At 55.3% G+C, this 26,108-nt stretch overlaps 1 protein-coding gene across 2 annotated transcripts in view; it reads right to left on the bottom strand.

Moving 5' to 3' along the window:
* Window positions 1-1,191: 1,191 nt before the first annotated feature.
* PAX7 (paired box 7) overlaps window positions 1,192-26,108 on the bottom strand; it is a 99,040-nt gene continuing 74,123 nt past the window's right edge. For both annotated transcript variants that reach the window (XM_068537744.1, XM_068537745.1), the window contains exons 8-9: window positions 8,418-8,664; window positions 1,192-1,307 (exon numbers count right to left, since the gene is read on the bottom strand). In XM_068537744.1, coding sequence (XP_068393845.1) covers window positions 1,192-1,307; window positions 8,418-8,664 — 363 coding nt within the window. The remainder of the gene's footprint in view (window positions 1,308-8,417; window positions 8,665-26,108) is intronic.

Raw genomic sequence — 26,108 nt, 5'->3', positions numbered from 1 at the left:
GGGGCAAGCAGTCCCTGATGATCCAAGAACCCTCCTCCAGAGCTACAAGGGAAGCTCTCTGCACCCCCAGCAGCTTAAAGGGACTCCCGGACAGATGGAGGCCCCATTCCTAGAGGGTAGGGCATGCAGGGGATAGGCCTGGGTCTCTGAAGGAGGCTCTGTGAGAAATGGAAGCTCCACGAGCTGTGGACTTGGAGGCATAGAGCCGAAGCCTTTGGCAAAAAAGGTTTGCCACCCACAAGCAGAGGGACCCCAGTTACAGAAACCCCTTCTGAGCCTGCCTCTTCACTTATGCGTCCTCAAGACTTGATCCCCTCCCCCTGCCATCTGATTCAGTGAATGAGAAAACTGGAGGTTCTGTGGGCTCCCCAGGCCCTAAGTGGGGTGGGCAAAGTTGGAACTGGGGCTTCAGTCTAAAAGCCCAAAGCTGCTTCCGGATGCCTGGCTTGGGTCCTGGTACCCCGGGCTGGCCCACTGCCAACAAGCCCCACCCACATGGCCCCGCCCCCGGGCTAAGCCTGTCCCTGGTGGTCCCAGTCCCCCTGCCTGGGCTAGATTTCCCCCCAACCCAGCAGAGGTGCATGGAGAGGGTCCTGAAGTCCTCAGAATTCCTGGGTGATTCCCTGGAAATGCCTCAGGGCTAGGGTCCCCCCTTCTGCTGAAGTCCCAGTGTTCAGAGGAAGAATGGCTGCGGTTCTGGCCCTGAGCCGGAGACCCACCCGGGAGGGCCGGCTCCCAGCACTCCCAGCCAAGAGCGGCCCTGTGAGCTCCACCTCCTCCTCTGGCCAGGGGACCAACTGGAGTTGGGTCCAAAGGGCTCCAGGACGTCATCCCAGACACCATCCTCCTTTGGGTGCTCAAGGCATTCTATTCAGGGTGAGCTTTGAACTCTGTGCCTGAAATGGCACAGAGGCCACGACAGGATTTGGCTGGGGGAAGACTGCAGGCTGACCAGAGACCCTCCTGGAGGGACAGTGAGGGGGCAGACTCCAAGGGGGTCACTCCAGGTCCCTAATCACAGGCAAATGGTGGATAGGCTGCTCGTCTCCAGAGCGCTGGCCACGAGAAGGGAATGGGCTCCTTTCCTGGCCTCCTGGGACCCCAGGGCGATGAAGGGACGGCGGCTGGGAGGCTCAGGGATCAGTAAGGGTGAGGCTGGGACTTGGGCTGGGGCGAGTCGCCCCGGGGGCCCTAGTAGGCCTGGCCAGTTTCCACGGGCAGGAGGCCCAGCACAGCCGAGTGTTCCCCGAGCTTCATGCGACGTTGTGTGGAGAGGCTCACGTTTTTGGCCAGGTAATCAACAGCAGCTGGAAGAAAAAAGATAAACTCCTAGAAATTGAGGTTCTTTCTGCCTATTATTCAATCTGCCCCACATCCATTCACCCATCCATCCATCCATCCATCCATCCACATATCCATCTATCCATTTATTCATTAATTAATTTATCCATCCATCCTTCTGTCCATCTATCCATCTCTTCTTCCATCCATCCATCCATCCAATCATATATTTATCCATCTATGCATTGTCCATCCATTTATCCATTCATCAGTTTGTCCATCCACTCTTTGTCTATCCATCTGTTCATCCATCCATCCACCCATCCATCCATCCATTTCTTCATGAAGCTCTTTCTCTCACTTCCTCTCCAATCATTCAGCACATATTTGCTTAACACATTATTTACCCAGCTCTTTCGTGGATTCTGTAGGGAAGTACAGAGGGTATCACATTGTTTAGTGAACAATTAGTTCCTCTTTCCAACATGTCTCTACCTATCCCTGCTCTGGCGGACATCCAGTGAGTCCCATGGCATCCAGGTAGTAATGAGGGCAAGGTCCTTCTGCCTTTTTTGGACCCTAAGCCCAGCTCATGGATGAGGCAAAGCAAGACCTCGTACTCAAAAATCAAAGGAGATTTTGCCGGGGAGCTGAGGGGTCCACGCAGAAGGAGGAGCTAGGAGCCTGTAAGGCAGGGAGTTGAGACCTTCAGCCTTGTCATTTCTGGTCACCCAGAGGAGAGGGATGAGAGTCTGAGGGTGTGTACTTGCGTGTGTGTGAACCGTGGAAACAAGAATCTCCGGGATGTAGTAATGGGCACGAACAATACTTGCACATGTACGTCTGCACCGATGTGGGTGAGTGGTGTGCACCTGCATGTGTAGAAAAACAGTGGGAACACCTGTGCATGTACAGGTAACTGCACAGGTGAGTTCTACCTAAGCCAGGTCCATGTGTCTGGGTGAGTGCGTGTGTGTGCGCAGGTATGTCTACGTGTGTTCTGTCTTGACTGTCCTAATTGTGCCTGCCTGGGGCTGCAGCAGAAATCATCCCTGACCAAATGACTTGACTGGAATGTGACCAAGGCCTCTTGAAAGGCACAGAGATGCCACCTCCCAAACCAGAATCTGTGGCTGTGGTCGATCCAACCCCCTGGACCCCTTGGATCCAGAGGTGAGAGGAAGATGGAGAGGGGACTACAGTAGGAATCACGAGGCCTGGCCCAACACCCTCTCTATCACTTGCCCACTGAGGGGCCCTGTAGCACTCTACATGTCTCCCCAAAGTTGGGGGCTCCTGCCTAGGATGGGTGGGTAGAGCCAGGAGGTGACGGGCATGGCTGGAGGGCAAGGGGGGAGGTGAGATGGGCTGTATCAATAATTGAGCTCCAGTGGGACTTCCCTGGCGGTCCAGTGGTTAAGACTCCACGCTTCCACTGCAGGGGGCTCAGGTTCAATCCCTGGCTGGGGAACTAAGACCCCGCATGCCACCCGGCATGGCCAAAAAAAAAAAAAAAATTCTAAAAAATAATTGAGCTCCAGGAGGCTGTATTGCCTAGGGGCTCAAATGACCTAGATGCAAACTCCGCTCCTGTCAACTCTCAGTGTGTGATTTGGGGCATACCATCTCACCTTTCCAAGCCTCAGTTTCTTTGGAAGGTAATAATAGCACCTAGGCTGAAGGGTAATTGTGATTAAATGAGAAAATGTATATAAAGTGGTGAGCTAGCACTGTGCCTGGCACATAGTGAGTTGGACAGATGTGGGCTCCTGGGATTGGGGCTTAGTAAGCAGACATGCCCTTTGACGGTGGCAAGAAGGAAAGGAACAGTGAATGGGGCAATTCAGAGGCCCAGTTACCTCCTGCTCATGTGGCTTTGGGCAAATCACTTTGCCTCTCCAGCCCTGTTTCCTTGTCTGTAAAATGGGGAGAACAAATTCCGGCCTCCTCAAGGGCTGTTATGAGAATCAAATGAAATAATGGGCTTTAAGATGCCAGGCACAGAGGGCTCAGGGCGTGGCCCCCTAGATTCCTAAAGGATGCGCAAGAGCCCTGGGGTCTTTCTGGAGTGTCTGGACCCTGTGCCCCTCAGCTTCCCAGGCTCTAGGGCCTGAATTGGGCCCCTTGGGTGCTGCCTCTGAGGTCATTCAGCCTCCAGGCTCCCAGCAGGTAGGACAGAGTGGTGGTGGCCTGCCTTGCCCTACCTTGGATCTGGCCCTTACTCTGGGTGAGGGTGGGAAAATCTCCCATCTCTGGCCTCAGGGGGAGCCGGCAGCTGTGGCCACACCATCTCAGCTACCGGGAGCCAGTTTCATCTGGGCTCCAGGTCCTGCCCACGAGGAGGTCTCACTGTCAGGGTGATAATAGGAAGGGGAGGAGGGGAAGCTAACATTTCCCCAGAGCTGGCTCCCCGCCAGTCCTGTTTTAAGCACTTGATGTGCATCGTCTCCTTTAAAATTCTCACAGCAACTCTGTGAGGCTGGTATTATTATTATCATCTCCATTTTGCATATGACAAAACTGAGGCCCTGCCCTGAAAGACTGCATAACTTGAAAGATCCCAGGGCTCCTAAATTATGGAATCATAATTCAAAGGCAGGCAGTCTGATGCCAGCTGCTAATCACCCCCCACCAACCCCACCCAGCAGCCTCCTATAGCACCACCCTTGTTCGTGTGCAGCACTTCAGAGTGTATGGAACGCTCTATACCCCAAAGCCTGCAGTGGCCCCATTTTCTACTTCAGGAAATGTAAGTGACTTGTCTAAGGGCACAGCTCTTCCTGCAGGCGGGGCAGAAAGGTCTGGCTTTGAATAACATTGATGGATGGGAACCACTAGGTACTAGGCGGACAAAATCTCATCTGATTCTTTCAACAGTCCCATGCTTTAGATACGGTTGTTCCCATTTTACAAACATGGAAACCGAGTTTCAGAAAGATGGCTGGCCCAGAGGCACGCGCACGCCACGTGAGCTGGAGGAACCTGAACTTGTCCTGCTTGTGCCTCTGGCCACTCTGTCTCTTCCTCTTTAGCCTCTCCCTGTCACCAGCCACGGCCCTGCGCGCAGTAGGTGCTTGTTGTCAAGATGAGCAAGGAAACACCAAGCCAAAATTTACCTACGACCCAGCCTACTTCAAGGGCACCCGTCGTCCCGCAGAGCCTGCCTCTCCCTGGGGTCAAGCCGGGGTCCGGCGAGGGGCAGGGCTGTGACATTTCTCATTATGGCCTCTGTCAATGGCCCTTCCTGTCCTTCTGTCTCTCTGCGTCTCCCCTCCTTTGCCTCGCGCCTGAGCCTGGGCTCTAAATGTCTCAAATTAGATTAATCGGGAGTTGGCAGGAGAGGTGGCAGCAATGCCAACCAGTAAACAAATCTCAGCCGTCAGCGTCTCGTCAGCCCGCGGCCCCAGAGGAGGACCCTTCTAGACACAAATTCTTATTAGACTTGTCAGATCTATTAAAATTCTTTTCACACTTCTGCGTTCTATCAGCCCCATCATTAGTACGGCCCTGGCCTCTGGGAACACCAGGGCCATATTAATCTGCCATGTGCCCCGTCCCTGCCCCCCTGCCCCCACCCCCTTTAGGGACGGGGAGAGATGGATGGATGGACGATGGCAGGGAGCAGGAAAGGAAGGTGTGAAGGTGTCCCTGGGAAGATGAGAGGCCCGGGAAGAGAGGGGGTGGACCCTGCTGCTTAAGAGTTTGGCCCACGTGACTCCAGGCACACCTGAAAGTGATGCTTTCCGTGGCTAAAGGTGTGGCCGTGTGCACGTCGATATGTACCACCGGGTGATCTCAGGCAGCCCATCTCTCTGGGATCCCATTTCCTCATCTGCCCAATGGGAATAATCCTGCACCCTGCGCAGGGTGGCCGTCAGGATGGAATGCCAGACCCATAGTAGATGCTCAAGAAACCATCATTTCTCCTTTCTTTATACACATACATCTTGTGTAGTTCTACCTTGAAGCTATGTAGAGACACACATTAGTGAATACCCACAGAGAAATAAATCTCTGTCCATGCATAGGTGCATGTGAAGGTGTGCACATAAATCCACACCCAGGTGGGTCAAGGTGTGCATCATTACTCAGCATCTTATACAGGTTTGTGGTTTGGCCCAAAGAGAACTAGGTTTGAAGTTAGATGACCTGGAGTCCATCATTCACTTTCTGTGTGACCTTGGGGAAAGTTCCTAGTCTCTCTGAGCCATAGCTTTTGCATCTGTAACCTGAGGGCAAATAACCTGGGATTTTTGAGGATTACACGAAATGAGGAACATGCATTTCGTCCAGTGCCCAGTGGGCTAACCTCATGCACGGGACAGATGTGAGAAGATGACAGGTGGCCCTGGGCATACACAGCACAGCTTGGAACATGAGGCTGTGGGAGGCCAGTCATAGGTGGGTTCGGCCACCCATGAACATGGGGCAGGGTCATTGGGAACACCGTGTGTCCCTGGGCTGTCCCAGGATGTCAAAGGTGAGGGGGATGGCACCAGGGGAAAACATCAAGACGATGGAGTCTAATCCCTGGGCCCCCATTTCACAGATGGCAAAACTGAGGCTCAGAGAGGCAGGTGACTTGCCCACACCGTGGTGGTGGAGGGGCAGACTCTCCCTCAGGCCCCTCCCAGCCTGCCCCTGGAGCCTCTGTGGGGTGGGTGGAGGGGTATGGGGTCTGAGTTGGGAGGGCAGGAGAAGGTGGCCCAGGAGGCGCTCTGAGTGACCCTGGAGGAGCCAGGGGAGCAAGGGTGGAGCTAGAGGGGGAGTCAGTGGGAGGAGGGGGAGCCGGAGGGAGGAGGGATGAGGGAGGTTGGGGGGGTGAGTGGGAGGGTGAGTGGGGACAGGGGAGGAAATCACTGGCCAGCTTTTCCCCAGCAAAGGGGAACAAAACTCCTTTCTCGCCTCCTGGGCCCTTTTCCTTTTGATCCCCCCTCCTTCGCGGCCCCCGTGCTGACTTTGGGGTTAATTTCATTTCCGAGTTGGGCAGGCGCCCCTGGAGTGGGGCACAGGGCTCCGGGTGTGACTAACGCCTGCCCCAGGCCAGGGTTGCCGCCGCCGCCACCGCCGCTGGAGCTGCTCTAAACTCTTTATCAAGAGCATGTGTGTCCCGCTCCGTGCCCGGGAACACGGGCTGGGGCAGGGGGTCACCCTGGCCCCTCTGGAAACACTCCCGCGCACGTGCAGGCACCCTGCTCTCAGATATACACGCACACGTGTGTTCTATGACCCCATGCACACACATTCACACAGACACAGTTATACACACAGACAGCATCATGTGTTCACACCCAGATGCACAACTGGGCACCAGTACACACAGCCACACCTAGGCACACACTCAAGCAGACCCACACCCGTATGTACACTCTGCACACACACATACTCCCCAATACACACACTTACACACTCCAGCGTATGTACATGCTGAACACACGTGTACATACTGCCACACATATTCGTACACTTACACACCTACACACATGCACACATATTTGTCATACATTCCACGTAGCGACACAGGTCAGACACAGGCACCTACCTAGACACTGAGCCACATGTACACACCTGAACACACACTTCAACACACGTGCATATGTGTTGTAGCCACATATACTCACGTGACCAAATGTGTGCAGGAGTGTTCACATACAAACCCACATGCAACCACGTGCACACGACATGCTCATTTATACTCACACACGTGTGTCATACACACATACACCCACATGTGCCACTCACACATTCACATATATACATATAAACATACCTACACGCAAGATGTGTGCACTTACACGTGCATGCCGAAACACCCCCCCCCCACACACACACACAGACTGTAAGGTATCCATGACGCATGTATTCGCACTCGCCCAGATACACGTATGCGAACACGCACATGTACAGGGAAGGGGCTGCGAACACGGCTGGGAGGCGGAGGCAGGCACAGCTGGCCCTCATTTAGCCGTGGAGGCCAAGGCTGCGTGAGGAGGGGTGGGCGGGTGTGGGCTTAGGAAGCAGAGGTCAGTGGGGCCGGGTCAGGGCTACAGTGAGGGCAGAGAAGCCCAGAGAAGCCCTGGGGCTGGAAGGTCACACCCTCTTGTCACACGCCCTTCTGACTGGTTTGACACCAGCAGGTGACACCTTTACCGGGGGCGGGGCAGGAGGAGCAGCCTGTGACCTCGGCTCCCCGGGCTGTCTTGACCCGCCCTGCTGCTGCCCCGTCCGTCCGTCCATCCCCATCCAGCTGGAGGCTGTGGCCCAGCCTGTCTTTTGCAGCCTTTGGTCTGAGGGTCTGCTGTCTCTGCCCCCAGGCCAGGTGCCAAGGGTGTGGCAGCTGGGATGGGCACCTGAGACCAGCTCACGGTTTGGGGAAACCAAGACTGAGGATGGGGGCAGGGGAGAGAACTCAAGATACTGCTTTGCCCTATAGCGGGGGTGGGGCGGGGAGAAAGGGGCAGGATCTCTCACGCGGCCGCCACCAGCACACGTGGCTCTCCGAGCCCTCGAAATGTGCCTGGGGCAACCGGGGAACTGAATGTTACCTTTTGATTTCATTTTATCCAACTTAAATTTAAAAACTGAAATTCGCTTTAATTTAGTGGTTGGGAAACTTTTCAGTATATTTGAAACAACTTGGGTGTGTAAATCTACTTCCTCAGTTGTAAATTTGATGCAACTTAAATGCAGATCAAGTATTTCCAATGAAAACAGCATCTGAATGAAAATAGGCTGGATTTCAAAGACAGTGTATGAAAAAAAGAATGTAAAAAAAACCTTATTACTAATTTTGTACGGATTACACATCGAAATGATCATCTCTTGGATATACTGGGTTACATAAAAAATGTTAGTAAAAATCATTCCACTTGTAAAATGTGGCCACTAGGGAATCTTAATGACATTGGTGGCTCGCATTATGTTCCTATGGGGCAGCGCGGCTCTAAGACAGTAGTAGTGTCTCAGCATCATCTTAGGACAGCCGTTCCGCCTTCTTGGAGCTCAGTTTCCTCACCTATGAAATGGGCACCAGCACCCCAGTACCACCTTGCTGTTCTCTACAAATAAGCGGGAGGTCCTTGGAGGCAGGCAGGGCAGGGAGAGGCAGGGGGACGCCCAGGGCGCCAGGCACTCACTCTGGCCGTACTGGCCGTACTGGTAGCCAGCCACGGGGTCCACGCTGTAGCCGGTGGTGCTGTAGGTGGGCGGGCAGTAGGACTGGGAGGTGGGCAGGCTGTCTCCCGGCTTGATGGAGTCAGCCCGCTGGCTGCAGCTGGCCGAGATGGAGGTGGCAGAGTCCAGGCCGCCGTGCAGCGGAGAGATGGAGAAGTCGGCCTGGGGCTGCGGTGGCACCGCACTGGGGCTGCTCAGAATGCTCATCACCTGCGGGGGAGAGACCGTCAGTGCTGGCGCCACGGCAGGCGTGGGGGGCTCGGAGGAAGGACCTGGCAGACGCAAGTGTGAGCAGGGGCAGATGCCAGGCTGGCCTTGGACAGGCCTTTGCTGAAGTTGCCCCCTTGAGGTCCCTGCAGACTTGAGATCCTCCATTTAGCTGGCTGGCTTGCCTTTGTGGGTAAGATGGTTAGCAGTTTCTCTGGTCAAGTCCTGGCCCATGGAACCTCCCTCCACGGAGAGCTTTTGGGGGCAGGGCAGGCATAGTTCCCCTCTCTATTCCTGGGCCTGGCTCTGAGGGGCACCTTATTTCTGTCTGCTGAATGAATGAATGCATACATGCATGAACGACTGACTGACTGAATGAATGAATGAACGAACCAGCGAATTATGTCTCTCCCATCAGACTGGGATGCCCCCATCTTCCAACACAAAGGTTAAAGACTCTGGATCTGTCCAGCTTTACCCCCCCCCCCAATCCTGTGCTAGGCCTACTATGCTCTTGACTTTGAGCTTCTGCCCCTACATGGCCAATGCTTTCAAATAACATTGATTCTGGCAGCTCCCAGATGTCTGTGACTGTCACCCCATTCCTGCTTGGCCTGGTTTAGCAAACAGGAACTCACCATCGGTGCTGGCAACTCCAGCTGACAGGGTGAGGCTTGTCTCTAGAAACTCAGCTTAAAAACCTGGTGTTGGTTCATTGGTGTGTTCACTTATTCATTCAACAAACATGCATTGATGACGACTATGGCTCTAGGCCTCAGGGACTTCAGAGGACGAAGAGCCATGGTCCCTGACCTTGACCGGAGGAGTCTCTGGGTCTGGTGGGGGTGGCAACTAGCAACAGATCATCAGGATACGGAGTGATGAGGGGCATGGTAGAGGCAGCAGAGGGGGCTGTGGGAGCCCAGAGGAGGGCACCCAGGCATCCCGGTGGCCCAGCTACTGGAGAGAGAGTGGGAAAGGCGGTACAGGCAGCAGATGCAGGCGGGGTGAGGTGCAGGTGGGGTGTCCTGGTCAATCCAGGAGAGATGAGGGAGAGGGGGATAGAGAGGCAGCCCTTGTGGACCTGACCTGCAGGGCCCGGGACCCTGATGACCTCCTGGTAATGCCACCCTTTATGGGGAGGGAGGCCCCAGGACCAGGGGTGGTCAGTCTTGCTGATAATCTGCTCAGCACGGAGCTGAAGGGCCACGCTGCAATCCATGCTGGGCACACGGTGTGCTCTCTGATGTCCCCACCCACCCCCCACCCCCACCCCGGGGAGAAAGCAGGCTTCGGGCATTGGAGCAATGATCTTTTTGCCAACTAGACGCCTTGTGAAAATTTTCACCTTCCCATTTTTGACCCATCCCTGCCACAGGCATGAGGCATGGGCGGGGTGGAGGGCATGGATGTGGAATCCTCAGGCCAGGGGCAGACACTGAGCTCCTCCACTTACTGGCTGTGCAGCTGCCAGGGGTGACCTGTAACCCCTGTGACCGCCCCCATCCTTAGAGTGTGGGTGGGAGATTGAGACGGGCTGTGTGTGTGGAAAGTGCTCAGGTATCAGCAGCCCCAGATCCTCTAATCCTCCTCTTCCCCTTCTCCTTACCTTTCCCTCCTCTTAGCAACAGACTCGTGTGACTCTCCCGGTGCAGAGCCCTGCAGAGAGGTGTGGGGTGGAGCCATGGGGCCCATTTCTCGGATGGAGAAACTGAGGCCCGCGAAGGGCTGCGGCTTCCCCAGATCTCACAGCAGGTCTGCCAGGGAGCAGTCCAGGCCTGACCCCACTCCCCTGATAATGGCAAGTCTGACTCTCAAAGATGGGTTTTAACCACGGTAGAGGTTCTCACTCCAGATGTTTGTTCCCTGGCAGCTGTTGGTGGGGGTGTGCGGTGGGGTCCCTCACCCCTGGGGGGCCTGGTTCCTCCGGAATGCCATGAGCACAGCCTCCCCCTGACTCTTCCCACAATGTACCCAGAACGCTCCCCTCAGCCCTGGGGGTCACCCCTCCTCTGTCCTTTCTTTCTCCACCCTCTCCCAGAGCCAACGTCAAGGGCACCAGGCCCGCTGGGGCTGGACTTTGTCTCCACCGCAGCTGGTGGGGTTTAGGTGGGACTTCATGGGGTGTCAACCCAGTGAGATGGCAAAGACACACGGGGATGGGTCTGGGAGAAGGAGACACCTGGACTAGTTTGGGTGTTTTTAGGGAGCCGAGTTCTCCCAAACTCACTCTTTGTTGAACATACTTCCAAGGCCTCTCTCACGGCAGGGTCCAGCCAGGGGTGCTGGGGTGCTGGTGAGAGGGAGCCGGTGAAGGGGGTGGTGTGTGAGGACGTCTGACACCGCTGAGCTGGGTTTGTTGCTCTCTGACTGTTGAGATGGGGTCCTGGGTCTGAGGAATTTGCTGGTGTGTGTGTTTGGTGGGCCTGGCGGGTGGGGGGGGGGTGGGGGGGGGTGGGGGGGGTGGGCGCGGTACTCAGGAATCTCACACTGCCCTGGGGTTAGGAGACCTGATTCTCTTCCAGGTTGCCTGTCAGGTTCCCAATCTAGACCTCACCTTCCATCTAAATTAAGAAAATCACCATCATCTCATTCCCTACCCCGTATAAACACTAACTCTGCTCTTCCCTTCAAGGAGGCCTGGGCCCCAGGAATAAACTTAGAGGCTCAGGGAAAACACACAGGCCCCCATTTCTCTTCCTTCAAAACGACAATTGTGGGGCTGGGGAGGCTCTTGTGAGGGTTTGTCAGCTCTGGTGAGACCCCAGTTTAAGCCTTATCTCCTGCACAGCACCCAGATGCCACCCCCAGAAAGGATGGGATGGAGGGGACAAAGCGGGCGTGGTTAGGGAGAGGAGATGGGTGCTTTGGGGGATGGGCTGGGAGCTGTGCATAGACCCAGTACTCATCCAGCAAGGCAGAGCCCTACAGACAACCGCCACCAAATCTGACGACATGGCTTGAATTATCCGTGGCTCCTCATAGCTCCCTGATAAACAGGGCAAAGGCTTCTTGTGACTGGACCTCTACCTGCCTGTCCCAACTCCTCCCACCCATTCCTACCTTGCACTTTATGGCCCAGCTATCCCAAACCATACAGTGTTTCCGGAAGACATCCTTCATTCATTCACTTATTCATTGATCAAACGTTCCACAGACTGCTACTATGTGCCAGGCTAGAGATAGGGCCGGGCTGTGAGCTCTTTGAGGGCAGGATGGAACTGTGTTTCATCCATCATTGCAGCCTCAGTGCCTACATTGTACCTGCTACATCCTATAAGCTCAGAAAATCTTATTGAATTCATGCATATTCACTTAGCAAATATTTATTGAGCACCTAATATGTGCCAGACACTAAGCCAGGCACTGAGATACAGTAATAAACAGTAGCAGCTCCACGACCTCCTGGAGCTGCCAGTCGAGTGAAGGAGGTTGACAACAAATAAATCAACAAATAATATAATTTATGATACTGATAAACGTTACGGAAGAAAAATAGAGTATGTGGAGTAGTCAGGCAAGACCTCCCCAGAGAGGTGAGATTCAGCAAGACCAAGAAGAACCAGCCAAGGGAAGACAGAGCAGAGAGTTTTCCAGGCAGAAGAGTCAGCAAGTGCAAAGGCCCTGAGGTTGGAACACGCCTAGCAGGTTTGCGACATAGCAAGAAGGTCAACCATAAGACTGAAGATCCTCGGAGCTGCAAGACTTCCTGGAATGCTTTGTCAGAAGGAGCTCGTGTGGTGCCCAGTGGCTCGGGGGCTTGGGCCCTGGGTCATGAACAGACAGCTCAGAACCAGCTCAGCCCCAGGGAGCTCTCCCTGTAATGGGATTTGTTCAATGCGATTTGCCCTGGAACATCAAATCAAATCCACATCTGGGATAGGTGTGCAGCATCTGCCTGCTCTCTTCCAGAGTGCCTGGAGGCCTGGGGATCAAAGGGCTTCCCTTGCATCCAACCCCTGTCTCAAGGCATGACCGCTTCCAAGCCGATGGGATTGGACCCACCTAAAGAGAGGTGGGAGAGGGGAGCACTGAATGACTTCTCCAGCAAATGGGCTATTACCCCTGTTCTGCAGATGGGGAAATCGAAGCACAGGAACGTGAAAAGGAGTGCCTGAGATCACACCGCCAGTAAGTGGCAGAGCTGGGATTTGAACCTGTGTCTCCCTGACCCCTAGCTGTGTTCCTTCCCCACAGCAAGCTGTGTTGGAGAGCACGAGAGAGAGAGAGGCCCTCGGCCACCCCACTGCACAGAGCCCCGCAGGCCTACGTGGCCCTTGCCGGCCTGTGGCTGGCCCGTGGGCCCCCGAGAGTCCCTCTTTGCCTGCGGAAGCAGGAAGCGTTTGCCCAGAGTTAGGGGCCCAGCCGAGGTCTGGGGCCTGCAAACTTTTGAACTTGAGGAAGTCCTGGTCTGATGCGGTAATCCACCCCCCTCCAGTATGCTAAGGCCTCTCCCCCGGTGGGTTTTACTTTTTTCCCGGTGACCTTGCTTTCACTAATGTATTACTTCTTGGTACGTTACCGTTACTAACTCAAAATCAATACCGACCTCCACATCTGTAAGGTTTTATCTGAAGGCAAATCTCTGGGCTGTCCGTCAGGCTGAGTGACAGCCATCCCTTCCTCTCCCCCTCTACCCGCCATGCCCCCCCACCCCAAGCCCCTTCCTTTCCCTCTGCTCTAAATCAGTCCCAGCCTCCACCAGACTAAATCAATAAGGGGCCGGCCTCACCCCGCCACCTTCTGCCGCCGGGGAGAGGCTTCTAGGTTTTGGGGGGTGGGGGCCGCGGGAGCCAAGCACCAGCCCCCCTTCCACATCCTCTGCTCACCGCCACCCCCCCCGGGACGTGCTGGCGCTCCCCTACTTTAAAAGAAGGGGATGGGAAAAATGTAATTAATTCCCTCCGTTCCTGAGCTGGCCCTGAGGGCCTGGGACAGAGGAGGCTGAGCTGTGAGATCTGCACCCTCTGTGATAACCGAAAGTGGCTTTGGGAGCGAGGCTGCAATTAGAAGGGGTGATCACCATCATCGGGGCTCCATGGCCAGGTTCGGGGTGGGTGAGTGGGCCCATGGCAGGATGCAGAGGGGGGAAGGAGGGGCAGGGGCCGAGACTGGTGAGGTCAGGACGGTGGACCTGGAGATGAGACTGGGGTTAGAATGAGGCCAAGGACCACGGGACCAGCGACCAGGCAGCAGGTGGGGAGCCCCGCCTCTGCAATGCCAGAAGGGGACCCTGAGGCCTCAGAGGGACAGCGGTTTCACCGAAGGCACTCGGCCAGTGAGTGCTCTGAGGGGCTTCCCTGCAGCATTGGGGGCCAGGATTACCTGCATGAGCATCCATGCTCTGCCGCTAACTAGCTGTGACCCTGGGCAGTTTCTTTAACCTGCTGGACCTCAGTTTTCTCATCTGTATAATGGGAATGATAGTAATTGTAGCTACCTATAGGGTTATTGGAAGGATTAAATGAGTAAATGCACATAGGATGCTTACGCAGTGCCGGGCATGTTATTTGTTCTTGGTAAATGTAAGCTCTCCCCCTCCTCTTCCTCTCTCCCGACCTTCCACCTGGATTAGAGGGGACATAGCTTGAGACAAGGCAGGCCCAGGGACCTCCTCCCTGTCAGGGACCTCCTCCCTGTCAGGGACCTCCTCCCTGTCAGGGACCCTGTCTTTTCTATCTCTTCTCCCCCATGGGGCCAGGCACACAGTGGGTGCTTTCTGAATGGCGCATCACTCTGCCTGCACTCTGGAAAGGGAGCAAGGCGTGTGTCATGCGGACAGGTCATACCCCTCTGGGGGATGGTCTGGGGAGGCCCAGGTCATGGCTTGCCTTGGTCCCCAAGGGTCCCTGAATGTGCTCATTTGTAGAGAGTGGCCAATCTATGAAGTCTCCAGCTGAGAACCAGCGAGGCCCAGAATTCACACGCCTGCACAACACACACACCGCACAGAGCAGCCCACACTGCACCTCCACAGGGACACACACCTGCACCCCAGAAGGTGAGACAACTCAAAACACCTCTTCTCCAGATCACCACATGGCTTTTCATCAAAACTCCAATAAACTGTCATGATAAACTTCACGTACGCCCACCTACCCTTCTTAAACTCATCAATGCACTTTTGTGCACACACCTGCACGTAAGCACATCTAAATACACACATGAAAGCTGGGAGGCACCTCGGAGACTGGCACATCTTCAGAGATGGGGAAACCGAGGCTCAAAGAGGAGCAATGGTTTGCACTCAGGTAGAGTGCCCCGCAAACTAGCGGCAGTGTAGCCGGTCCTGGGGCTCACGACGGCCACCCCTCCTGCCGGCAGGCTCCGGTTTGGCCCCAAAATGACCGGCTGGCTTGGCACACTAAGCGCTTTGATCTCCAAGCCTCAGGTCTGACTGCAGCCCTGCCTGGTCCACCCGCTTACTAACTCATCCCCCTGACTTCCACAAGAGCTGAGAGGGGCATTATTGGGGGCAGCCTGTTCCCATTGTCAGGGAGAGAAGGTAAGGTCACAGCTTGCCAGGAATGGAACACAATTTCCGTCTGCATTACATGAAATATGTCTCTTTGGACCACAGACTGTCCCAGGCTGAGGATGAGCCGGGGAAGCCCAGCTCATGACTTGCCTTGGTCTCTCAGCGTCTGGGGTCCGAAGTCCATCTCTGTGTCCAGATAAACCCTGTAAGGGCAGGCTAAGAGCTGGGGAGAAGGCACAGCGCGGCTCCCCTGGGGTTTGTCTGCTGGGAGACTGCTTCTCCATGTTGACTGCCGAGTGCAATCACCTGGAGAGTCTTTTAAAATGTTGATGCCAGGACCCCACCCCTTAGAGCTGCTGATTAGTTGGTCTGAGGGTCTGGTAATCGAGATTTTTAAAAGCTCATTCCTCCAATGATTCTAGTATGCTGCCAACTTTGAGAACCACTGCTTTCAGATCATCACTATTGTTGCTACACACACAATATGACTACACCTCCACACCCGTGTGGGTGAAATCACAGGCATGCACACAGAATACACACAGACACTCATACCGGGATAAGCACAGCATTATACAGACAAGCCAACATGGACACACAAAGAATGAGACACGCGAACAACTGCCTGCCCCTACGCCATCCACACACTTCACAGATGCACACGGGCAAGCAGACCTACACACACCGCACACCGCAGACACATATCACACAAACGCACACCCGCCCGTCCCACCGCCTGTCCCCAGCTCCATGCTGGGATTAGTGCGAGAAATCACCCACCCAGAGAGACGCCCACCACCGCTGCTCCCCCTCTCTCACGCTCAATTCTCCGCTAAGAGGATCTGGGCCCCCTCCCCTCTCCCTGCCTCCTGTGGACAGCGGTAATGGGTTTCGGGTGCTGACTCTGAGCATCCAAACAAGATTTCCCGCAGGTCTCCCTGTCGCCGCCCCCCACTTCGCCTTCCATCTTTCTGCTTGTGGCCCTCGCCTGCCACACCTTCCACCAGCCACATCTCACACAGCAGCCCCCTGCCAACCAGGAGAGCTGGTGCCCATGCAAGCATCCCTCCCCTGTCCGACTCCAACCCCAGCCCCCTGACTCCTGTATCCCCTCACGCTTGTCCCCACCCAGTCTTCCATGAAGGCCATTCTCTTGCATGAGCACAGCACCTTACAGTTTCCAAAGCCATCTCCCTTTAAGCCTCAGAACCATTCTATGAAGCGCCGTTACCCCATTTCTCAGATGAGGAAACTGAGGCTTAGGAGGGGCTCACCCAGAATCACCTAGGGGATGAGTGGCAGCATTGGGGCAAGAACCCTTGACCCCTGACTTTTAGTCCAGTACTCTTGCCCTGCACTGGCTGTGGTCTTCACTTACCATATGTGGCTCTGGGTCATTCTTAACTCTGTGTATGTGTGCGTTGTGTGTGTGTGTGTATTATATGGGAGCATATGGGGGATAATGCATGTGTGAGACTAGTGTGGGTGTGTATGCTTGCAGGTGCACTTGAAAGTATTGTGTGTATGTTTAGTTGAATTTTGTATGTGTGTTTGTGAGTCTGTGTGTGCATGTATGTGAATATGGTGTGGGCATGTGTGTCACGTACGTGCACGCATGTACACATGAGAGTACGTGTGCAGGTATGAGTTCTGTATGTGTGCTCCTGAGTTCATGTGAGAGTATTGTATGTGCATGTGTGTGAGTATCGTTTGTGATTCTCATGTGTGAGTGTTGCTAATGGGTACAGCACATATGTCTGGGCACATGTCCAGTCTGCCCCTCTAGTTGATCTCACCAAGGGCACACACTGGGGTTTGGGGACCTCAGAAGCTCAGAGGGCGCTTGGGAAACAGCTGGCCACTGACTGTCATCTCTGGCCCAGAGGGCCCTCCCCACCGCCAGAGTCCACCAGCTTCTCTCCTCCCTCCGCGTGGGAGTTCCACAGACCAGACCCAAAAAGACTCAGGAGTCAGGCTCTGTTTGATTGGAGAGGAAAGCAGGGAGAATAATTTCTGCAGAGGAAGGATTCAGCCAAGACTGTGGTAAGAACCTCCTGATGTGTGAAGGGAGACGCTCTGAGAGACGAAGCCAAAAAAGGGCATCACTGAGAGAAAACTTTCAGCCCTGCCGTGGTCCCCCTTTTTGCCCTGGGCACAGACTGACCTTGACCTTGGATTTGACCAAGAGCTGCTAGAGGCACATTTGCTGTCCTATTTATTCCCTGTGCCCATCACACAGTAGATGTCTAACAAATATTTATTGAGTGAGTGAATCCATGAATGAATAAATTTACTTATCTTTTATCCCCAGCACAGGGCCTGGCACAGAGTTGGGTGGATGAAAATAAATGGAAGGTCCCTCCTCTCCCCTCAACTCAGTGGGTTTCAGAGCCCCCTCCTCACCCAAGGGGTCCTTGACGGCTTAGCTAAAGGCTGTTTCGAAAATGGGGGGGATGCACAGAATGACTTCCCACTCATTGTCCAAGAAGCTAAGACTCTCTCTCTCTCTCTCTCTCTCTCACACACACACACACAAATTTCCAGTGTTTGGTCTACAAGATGGCAACCTCCAAATATCTGGAAACATCTAGAAGCATCTAGAAACACTGGTGGGGCGGGGGCTGACTTTGGCTTCCCCCTCCCTAGGCGGATCCTGGGTTGGCCCAAGTCTGAAGTGGTCTGTGCCAGGATGGGTCCAAGGGCTCCTGGTCCCTGGCGGGTGCTGGAGCTGATGGGGTGCGGTGGGATTCAGAGACCATTTCTGATGGCCTGATAATGGCGGATGGGGATTAGCGCAACTCCGCTCTCAGAGCGGCGGTGGGGTTGGAGAAGGAAGGGGCCGATCGCCGGGAAAGATATGACTATTTAAAGATAATGATTGCATAAATTTAATTAGCACACTTTCACGCGGCAAATGGCCGTTTTGTAATTAATGTATCTGGCCTTACTAAGCATGAAAGATCCCATCTCCTCCCCCTCCCCTCCAGCTCCCCCTCCTCTGCGGCCCTAATGAAAGACAGAGAGCAAGTGACAGAAACAGTTTGTCAGTGGCTCCAGGTGTCAGGGGCCTAATTGGCTGAGCTGAAGGGAGGAGGGGGAGCCGGGAGGGCTGAGAGGGGGAGGGAGGGGGGCCTCCTTGACTTTGGCCGGGCCCAGGTTGGGAGAGGAGGAGGGGGACACGGTGGCCTGGGCTCTCGGGCCCCCTGGCGTGGTGGGAGTGCTCCCCCTCGGTAATTACCAGAGACGAGGATGCAGATTGGCCATGGCAGGGAGTGAGTGGTGGCAGGGAGGCCTCGTTAGTACCTGGGCAGACAAGCTGGCACGTATCACAACACGTTAGGGACTCACGGCCATGACGGCTCAGGCCCTGCTTGGTCCTCTCCAAGGAGCAAAGTCCCTTAAGTGGAAAGAACGAGTGAAAAAAGGAACAAACCTCGGTGTCCTCTTGTATAAAACAGCCCCTGGTTATCAAGAGGCTCACAAGGAAACCCGATCATAGCCTTCCATAATTAAGCACCTACTACGTGCCAAGCACCTACTATGGGCGGGCAGCGCTGCCATTCACTCCTTACCACAGCTGTCAGAACAATGTGGATTTTTATCTTTCTAGAATTGGAATGCATTTCACCATCCATAGCACCTTGCTACGGCTGTGGTAGCAGTGACACCAGCTGTGTGCAAAGGTTTTGTTGAGGTCTTCTGAGACGATCAAGAAAGGGCCACCATCAAATCATCTTAGGTTCAATGAAATATGAGTATTGGCTGTTCCATGTTACAGATCAGGAAACTGAGGCTCAGGGGAGCTAAAAAACCTCACCCAATCTGTACAATCAGGAAGTGGTGGACTGGGGCTTGAACTCGGAAGGTGTAACTCCAAAGTCGATTCTCCTTCCAGCATCTATCTCCGGGACCCACTGCAGGGCCAGCTTGGCACCTTTCCTACACGCATGGTACCACCCCCTGCAGGCTGCCTAAGGTGCTTGCCGGGCCCCACAGGGAAGTCTTTGTTAGGTGGGTATAGCAGCCAATTGCAATAACGTCCCCCGAAGTTAGAGCTGCCTGGTTTTCTTGTAGGGTGAGCAGGTAACGGGGTCGAGAGGGTTCCGGCCGCCATGCCTGACCGTTATGCCGTGGCCGCCTTGGTGGCTGCGTCCTCTCCCACCTCTCTGACAATGACCCTCCACCGGCTTCACCAGCTGCCCTCTGCCAGCCTCAGCCGCCAGCCCCTGCCCAGTTTTCTTGGAGGAAGGCAGGGCAGGGAGGCCTTGAGCCAGCCTCGGCCGGGTGGAGCAGGGCCCAGCCAGCCCTTTCCCGGACCAAATTCAATTTCGAAGTTTAATGAGTTTGCGGAGGAGCCGGGTGAGCTCACTGACGCCACTCCTTGCCGGCTGGGTGGTTCCGGCCCGGACACTGAGCGAGCAGCGACCCGGGCTGGGAGAGCCCTGGGCTCCATCGAGAGTGGCGGGGGCACTCAGCGAGTGAAAAATGTCAGAGCAAATTGCTCTTGACAGCGTTAATATCTGCACCTCATAGCAATAATTACATGTAAATAAATAGCAAAATCACACTCAGCTGGAGGCAGCTTGGCGAGGACAGACGCTGCTAAGGACCAGCTGGGGACCCGGGATGCTCTGCTCCATCCTTTTCTTTCCTTCTTAGAGTCTCTGCTCCCCCCCTCACCCTCAACCAGATTCTTGCTGCAGCACAGAGCAGGGACCTCAAGATCCCGGCCACCCATAGTAGAAATGGAGGGGGAAAAGAAAACATGTGGGTCCCCCCGTGTTCTCATCCAGCCTAAAGGAACAGCTGGACCAAGCATCCTCCCAGCCTCTTTCTCTCCTCTCCCCCTGAGCATATTATTCCGTCTCCGGGTCTCTATAGAGAGAGGCCTCTGAAATCCACATCTCTGCCCTGAGCTCTCTCCTGGGCAGCCCCCTGGCCTTGACCTCCATACATCTACCCTGATCCAATCCTCCTCCTGTACTCCCTGTATCTGTCTACGATTACATCAGCCTCTTGGTCACCCAAACTCCACACGTCCAGTCATCTTTCCCTCTCCCTCAGTCTCAACATCCATGATGTTGCATGGCGTCACGTACCATGCCAAGTCACAAGAGAATATGGCACAACTTCTTGGAGTGTCCGCTTGCCCTGATGCTAATTAATTTTATTGTGATGGTCAACGAATATAGCTCCACGGTGGCAAAGCATGCAAAATGAGCCTGCATTTTAAAGCTAATACATAAAAATCTGTTAGAACCCACCCCCAGGGCCTTGGGGGAACACACTTTGGACTTTGGAGAGAACTTTGAGAAGCCCAGTGTGCAAGCAGAGTTGCCTCTTGCTGCCATGTTCGGAGGCTTCTGGGTTTGGTTTTATTCTTTTGTCTGTAAAAGCAAGGACCATGTCTCATCCACGTCTGGGTTCACAATACTTAGCAAAAAGCCTTCGGAGGTATTTGAGGGAGGAAAGAAAAGAAACAAAAGGGAAGCAAAAGGCTAGGAGGAAGGGGAGGAGGGAAGACAAAGGCATCAGAAGGTAGGAGATAGGGAGGAAGCTGCCGCCCAGGGAGTTGACACTCTCCAAATGAGCCCAGGGATGACAGGTAGCTGGATTGAACTCGGGGTTCCACTCTCTCCTCCCCAGAGGGACCCTGTTCTCCGGGGACCCAGCCTCCCTCCCACTTCCTGTTTGCCCTGTAGAGAGTTCCCAAGAGTTAGGGTTCCCCTGCCCGGGGAGAAGGAGCTCAGAGGGCCGGCCCTCCAGCTACTTCACCGCCCTGCCTGCCTCGCCTGCACAGGGAAGGCAACGCAGGCTCCATTCTTTGCGAAACAAATATCTTCTCCGGAGCAGCCCCTGCATCCCACACCATCTTGTTTAGCTCACCGACTAATCCACTTATCGAGGATAAAGCGCCTGTGAATCCCCATTTGATAAAGGCAGCCACAAAATTAGCAGAAACGTGCCCACGGCTCCGATGTACCAAACAACAAGAGTCTGGGGACGGTCACGGAGAGATGCTGTCTCTTTGCAGGCCCCAGGCTGGGAGAGATGCGGGAGGAGACAGCAGCTTTCTGCTGGTGCTGCGGGCTGGGAAGGCGATGCCCTGGGTTATTTGAGAAGGGGGTTGGGCAAGGTGGGGTAGGAACCAGAATGGAGTGCCCACCCCATCCTCTACCGCATGCACCCCAATGCAGCCAGTTTCCCAACTCCCAATACAATCCAACTCCATGACCCTGTGCTGACTGCACTTCCAAAGGTAACCAACCATCTGTAATCCCAGCTAACAGGCTTCAGTGCTTACTCCATGCCAAGCAGGGTCCTAAGCATTTCCCGTGTTAACCTATTTTCTCTCCTCACAACAACCCTGTGAAACAGGTACTGCTGTCATCCACATTTTATAGATGAGGACACTGAGGCCCAGAGAGGTCAAGTCATTTGCTCAAGATCACACAGCTGGTAACCACCCATCCCAACTGGAGAGTTATTATCTAAAGCTCTCCCATTCGACCACGACCAATTTGAACTCAACCTGCATCTCCTACCGTGGTCCCCAACTCTGACAGAAGTCCCCCAAACCACCTGGCAGTACCCCCAACGATCCACGGTCCCCTCCCCTGCCACTATGTATAAGAGCCTTCAAATGGCTGAAGCCTGTATGCCCCCTACATGGTTTGATGACTGTCTAATTCACCTCCCGGGGTCACTGTCAGAGCCAAAGTTGTTCTTCTGTGCCCTATGTCCACCTTTAGTGCTTCTGTTATCAGGGCTGTAGGGTCCTCCCAGCAGGCTCCCAGAGGTCTCTCTGCTTTGCCCCGAGGGGTTCAGGGCCCTTTGCTGACACAGCCTCCTAACCATGGCTGCAGGATTATGAATATCACACAGATGAGAAAACGGGGACTTGGATGAAAACTCAGCTCATCTGAGTTGAACTGGCTCCTCTGAGGGTGGCTTTGAGGAAGGGTCAAGGAAGAGGGAAAACCAGGAGGGGATTCTGGAAGGTTCGGTCCCTATGCTGCCCACACACCCACCAGCTCTGGCTTGGGGAAGAGGGGCAGGTCCCAGGCCGTGGGGGCGGGGACATTAATCACAGGGGAGCTCCTGTCAGGGTGGCATCTGGAACTAAAGGGAAACACTCATCAAAAGGCCAAGACTTTTCACCCTGGGCTCTGGGGGCTTGGAGACCAACCACTGCCACACCAGGAGGCCAGGGCTGGGAGCAGGGCATCTGGGGTTCAGGCCTGGGCTTGAGAAAAGGTCCCTGCCATGGACACCGGGACCGCAGGGGAGAGAAGGAGCATGGAGAGTAGCTGTGCTCTGGCAGGTTCCCATGTCCCACTGATCCTTGGCAGGATCCCAGGGTAAAGTTCCTTCCCTCCCCAAGGCCGCACAGCTAGGAGGTGGTGGGGCTGGCATTCAAACTGGAGTCTGACTGCAGAGCTGGGTATGTGTCTCCCTCAAGCCCTCTGCACCTCCCCTCCTCCAGCTTTGGGGTCCCCCCTCCCGGCTCGACTCCCGTCCCCGTCCCATTTCTGTGCGTTCATCTCCCTCCAACTGTGTCTCTGACTCTCCATCACTGCCGTCACCCCAGCCTCTCCCTGTTTCTGCCTTTTGCTTCCTGCCCCAGCCCCTGTCTGCACACTCTCTCTGGGTTGCTCTGTCTCCTTTTCTTTCTCTCTGTCTTTCTTCCCATTTCTGTCTCTTGGTCTCTGGGTGTCTCTCTGTTTCTCTCTGTCTCTTCTCTCGTCCTGCCTCTCTCCCTCTGCCTCCGCCGCTCCTCCATCCCTCCCTTTCCCTGACCATTCTGCATATCTGTCTGGACTGACCTCCCTTCTCTCCACCAGCATCGCACACCCTGATTCTCTCTATGGGTCTGTGGGTCTGTCTGTCCACTTTCATGCCCCTCTGCCCTCCACTCCTACATACCTCCAACAGGGAGCACCTCCCAAATCAGCCCTGGAGCCTAGTGTGCCAGAATTGAGGCCACTAGGCCGGGAGGCCAGGCCAGCACCCTGGTCCAGCTGGCTGTCAGCCCAGCACTGGACTGCAGGCTGGAGGAACCCTCAGCCGACCTCCTCTGCTCCCCTGCTTCTTCCTCTGAGGGATTTCGGCGGCTTCCCTCCAAGGCCCCTTCCTTTCCCCTTCCTCTGCTGCCCAGGGTGGTCCATTCTGAGTCACTCAAGGAGCTTATGGGGCATCTGAGAGCTGGGAGGGCATAACGAGGTCATTTCAGCCAGTGCTTCTCAAGCTTTCCTGAACATGGGAATCCCCTGGGAGCTTGTTCAAGTGCAGACCAGACCTGGAGAGGCAAGGGTTCTGTTCTGGTAGCCCGGCACAGAGGACAGAATTTAATCTCTGGCATTGGGCAGACCTGGGTTTTGGATTCCAACATTGTCCCTTGCTGCTGACCTTGAGCTTTGCCCCTCTGTCAATTCCAGGCCCTCAGGGCTCAGTGAGGACCAAATAGTCAATGGGGGCAAAAGCACATCGTTGACTCCTTTGGTTCTGAACAAATCGGGGATTTGTTGTAATTATTATGAACAGTAAAGGTGCTAGAGAAGTAACCCCATTTCTTTGGGGGCCAAAGCAGGGTGGGACCCCAGTTGGGACAGCCGCTTCCTCCAGAGGTCTAGAGAGGAGACTGGAGTTGGCTGGGGTGGGAGTCAGCATCCAGGGGGCTCAGAGAAGGATGCCTGGGCAGTTAGGAGTGGTGGGGGGCATTATCTGTGATAGGGAAGGGAAGGCAGCCCCTGGGGGAGGCTCAGGAACATCTGCCCCCAGGCATCACGTCTCAATTTCAGCCTGGACCATCCCCTTTGTGCAAGATACTTGCCAGGGCTCTCGTGGGACCTTAATCCTCCGATGCCACAGGTCACACCCCGGTCTGGCAAGAGGGTCGCCCGCATGCTGCGCCTCCACGCTCTCTGCTGTCCCCCAACAAATGAGCAGGATGGAGGGACAGGAGCCAGGCAGGGATGGGTCTCCCTCTCCTTGCCTGGTGCTCGATCCTTGGAAAGGTTTCCCAGGGCTTTGTGTCAAAGCAGTGATTGCCCGTGCCACTTGGAGCAGAGGCAGAGATGACTGTAAATGCTGTCCACCGACGCTCTGGAAGGACCCGGCCATTGCCACACCCACTGTGCTCACGGAAAAGGCCGGCTAATCCCTGAGTCTTTCTAGGCAGTGAAAAGTGTGGAGGGCTACCGCAGGTGTCTCTACTATAAAAGGAGGCAGTGGGTTAACTACTTCAAGGGAGCCTTCCAGCCTGGAGATTGCTGGAGAGGGGTCTCAGTTCAATTCAAACAGCCCTGCCCTGAGTCACTTCCTAAAGAAAGGGGGTTGAGGGTCAAGGTGCTGATGCGATGTTGACAAGGTGAAGGCTCGCTAATCCGGTGCCTTGGATGTGCCAGACCTCACACCAGCTGCCTCAGATGGTGCCTTCTTTAAAATATAGATTCCCCTGCTCCCACAGCAGAGCTACTGTATTGACCTATCAGGGTGGAACCTGGGAATTTCGATTTTTAACAGGCATTCCAGATCATTCTGATGCACAGCTTTGGGAACCACTGACTCTAACTGAAGCCCCTACCCTTCTAAGAACCCACTCTCCAACAGTCTTGACAAAACCATATCCTGCCTGCACCCCCAGAGATGGGGATTCTGCCTCCCCATGACCTCTGGCCCCTGCCATCACCCGGATCATGCTGGCTCTCCTCTGTCCCAAACAGACAGCGCCCTGGGGCTTTAGGCTGGGATTGTGAAGGTTCCCTTTTGCTCTCCCTTTACATAATCTGACCTCTAGTCACCTCCTGAACCTCCAAGGTAGACCCCAGCTTGCCAAGGAAGGTGGTGGGAAAGCAAAGGTGGACCTCCAGGTGGTCAGTCCGGTCCAGTCTAGCTTGGGATCCCCGAGAAACATATTTCTCTTGTCAGGTGGGTGCGGGGGCCACAGATACTTCCCTACCTCCCCACACCCTCTTGTCTGGGGGCATCCCCTCCTCTCTGGAGGCTTCTGGTTCCTGGTTTCCTTGCTTTCTTTTGCCAAACTAACTGGAAGGTCTTTGAAGGCAGGGACTATGGGGCTGGGCATACGATGGATGCTGTGACCAATGCAGGCCCACCGCTGTTTATCAGACACCTACTATGAGCCAGGCTTTGTGCTGGGGCCACGCGCCCCCAGAAAAGCCTGGTTCTTGCTTTAGGGGGAGAGAGCAGTATCCAGAAAGTTAGAATTCAGAGGCAAAACTGCTACCCTGGGAAGGAGTGCGGCCACACAGACTGGAGAACGGGAAGCTTCTCAGAGGAAGTGAAGAGGGCTTGGCTGAGTGATGAGAAGGGAGGGTGAGAACATCCCAGCAAGTGCACCATTGGCTAAGAGGAGCGACTGAATGGAGGATGGCAATGAGGGAGGAAGCCCTCACTGGGGGCGCTACCAAGCGAGGAAGTGCCTGTCTGCGGAGCGCACTCGCTCCCCCGGCCCTCGGCCACCGGCCACCACCGTGCGCGCGGCGGCTGGGCCGGCGGAGGCCGAACCCGCAACCGCACGCCCCGCGCCGGGCCCGGCGTTCCGGGCGGCGGCCAGGCTCGCTGCTGCTCCCCGATCTCAGGCCCGGGCCGCAGGAATTAAGCAGGCCGCCGAGCCCGAGCGCGTCCTTATCTCGGGGAGACAGTTGTTGGGAATCACTTTGACTGAGTGGTTTTGTCTCCCCGCATTTTCCACTGTCAGGCGGCCTCGGGCCATGGATCAAAGGCGCGCGGCGGCGGCGGTGGAGGCGGCGGAGCGCGGGGAGGGGGGGCCGCGCGGATCCGGCCCGATCCCCCCACCTCGACGCCCCCGCCCCGACCCGGGTCGGCCGGGCCCGGAACCTCGCCCAGTCCCTGCCTGGAGCCCACCATCAGCGGGCTGGAGAGGAGAGAAGGGGAGAAGAGGGAAGACAGAACGGGAGGGGCTGGCGGGAGGGGGCAGAGGGTG

Source organism: Eschrichtius robustus, chromosome 3 (assembly GCF_028021215.1).
Source record: "Eschrichtius robustus isolate mEscRob2 chromosome 3, mEscRob2.pri, whole genome shotgun sequence".
Taxonomy (NCBI): Eukaryota; Metazoa; Chordata; class Mammalia; order Artiodactyla; family Eschrichtiidae; genus Eschrichtius; species Eschrichtius robustus.
Note: the sequence above shows the minus strand (reverse complement) of the source record. Positions and strands in the feature narration are given on the sequence as shown.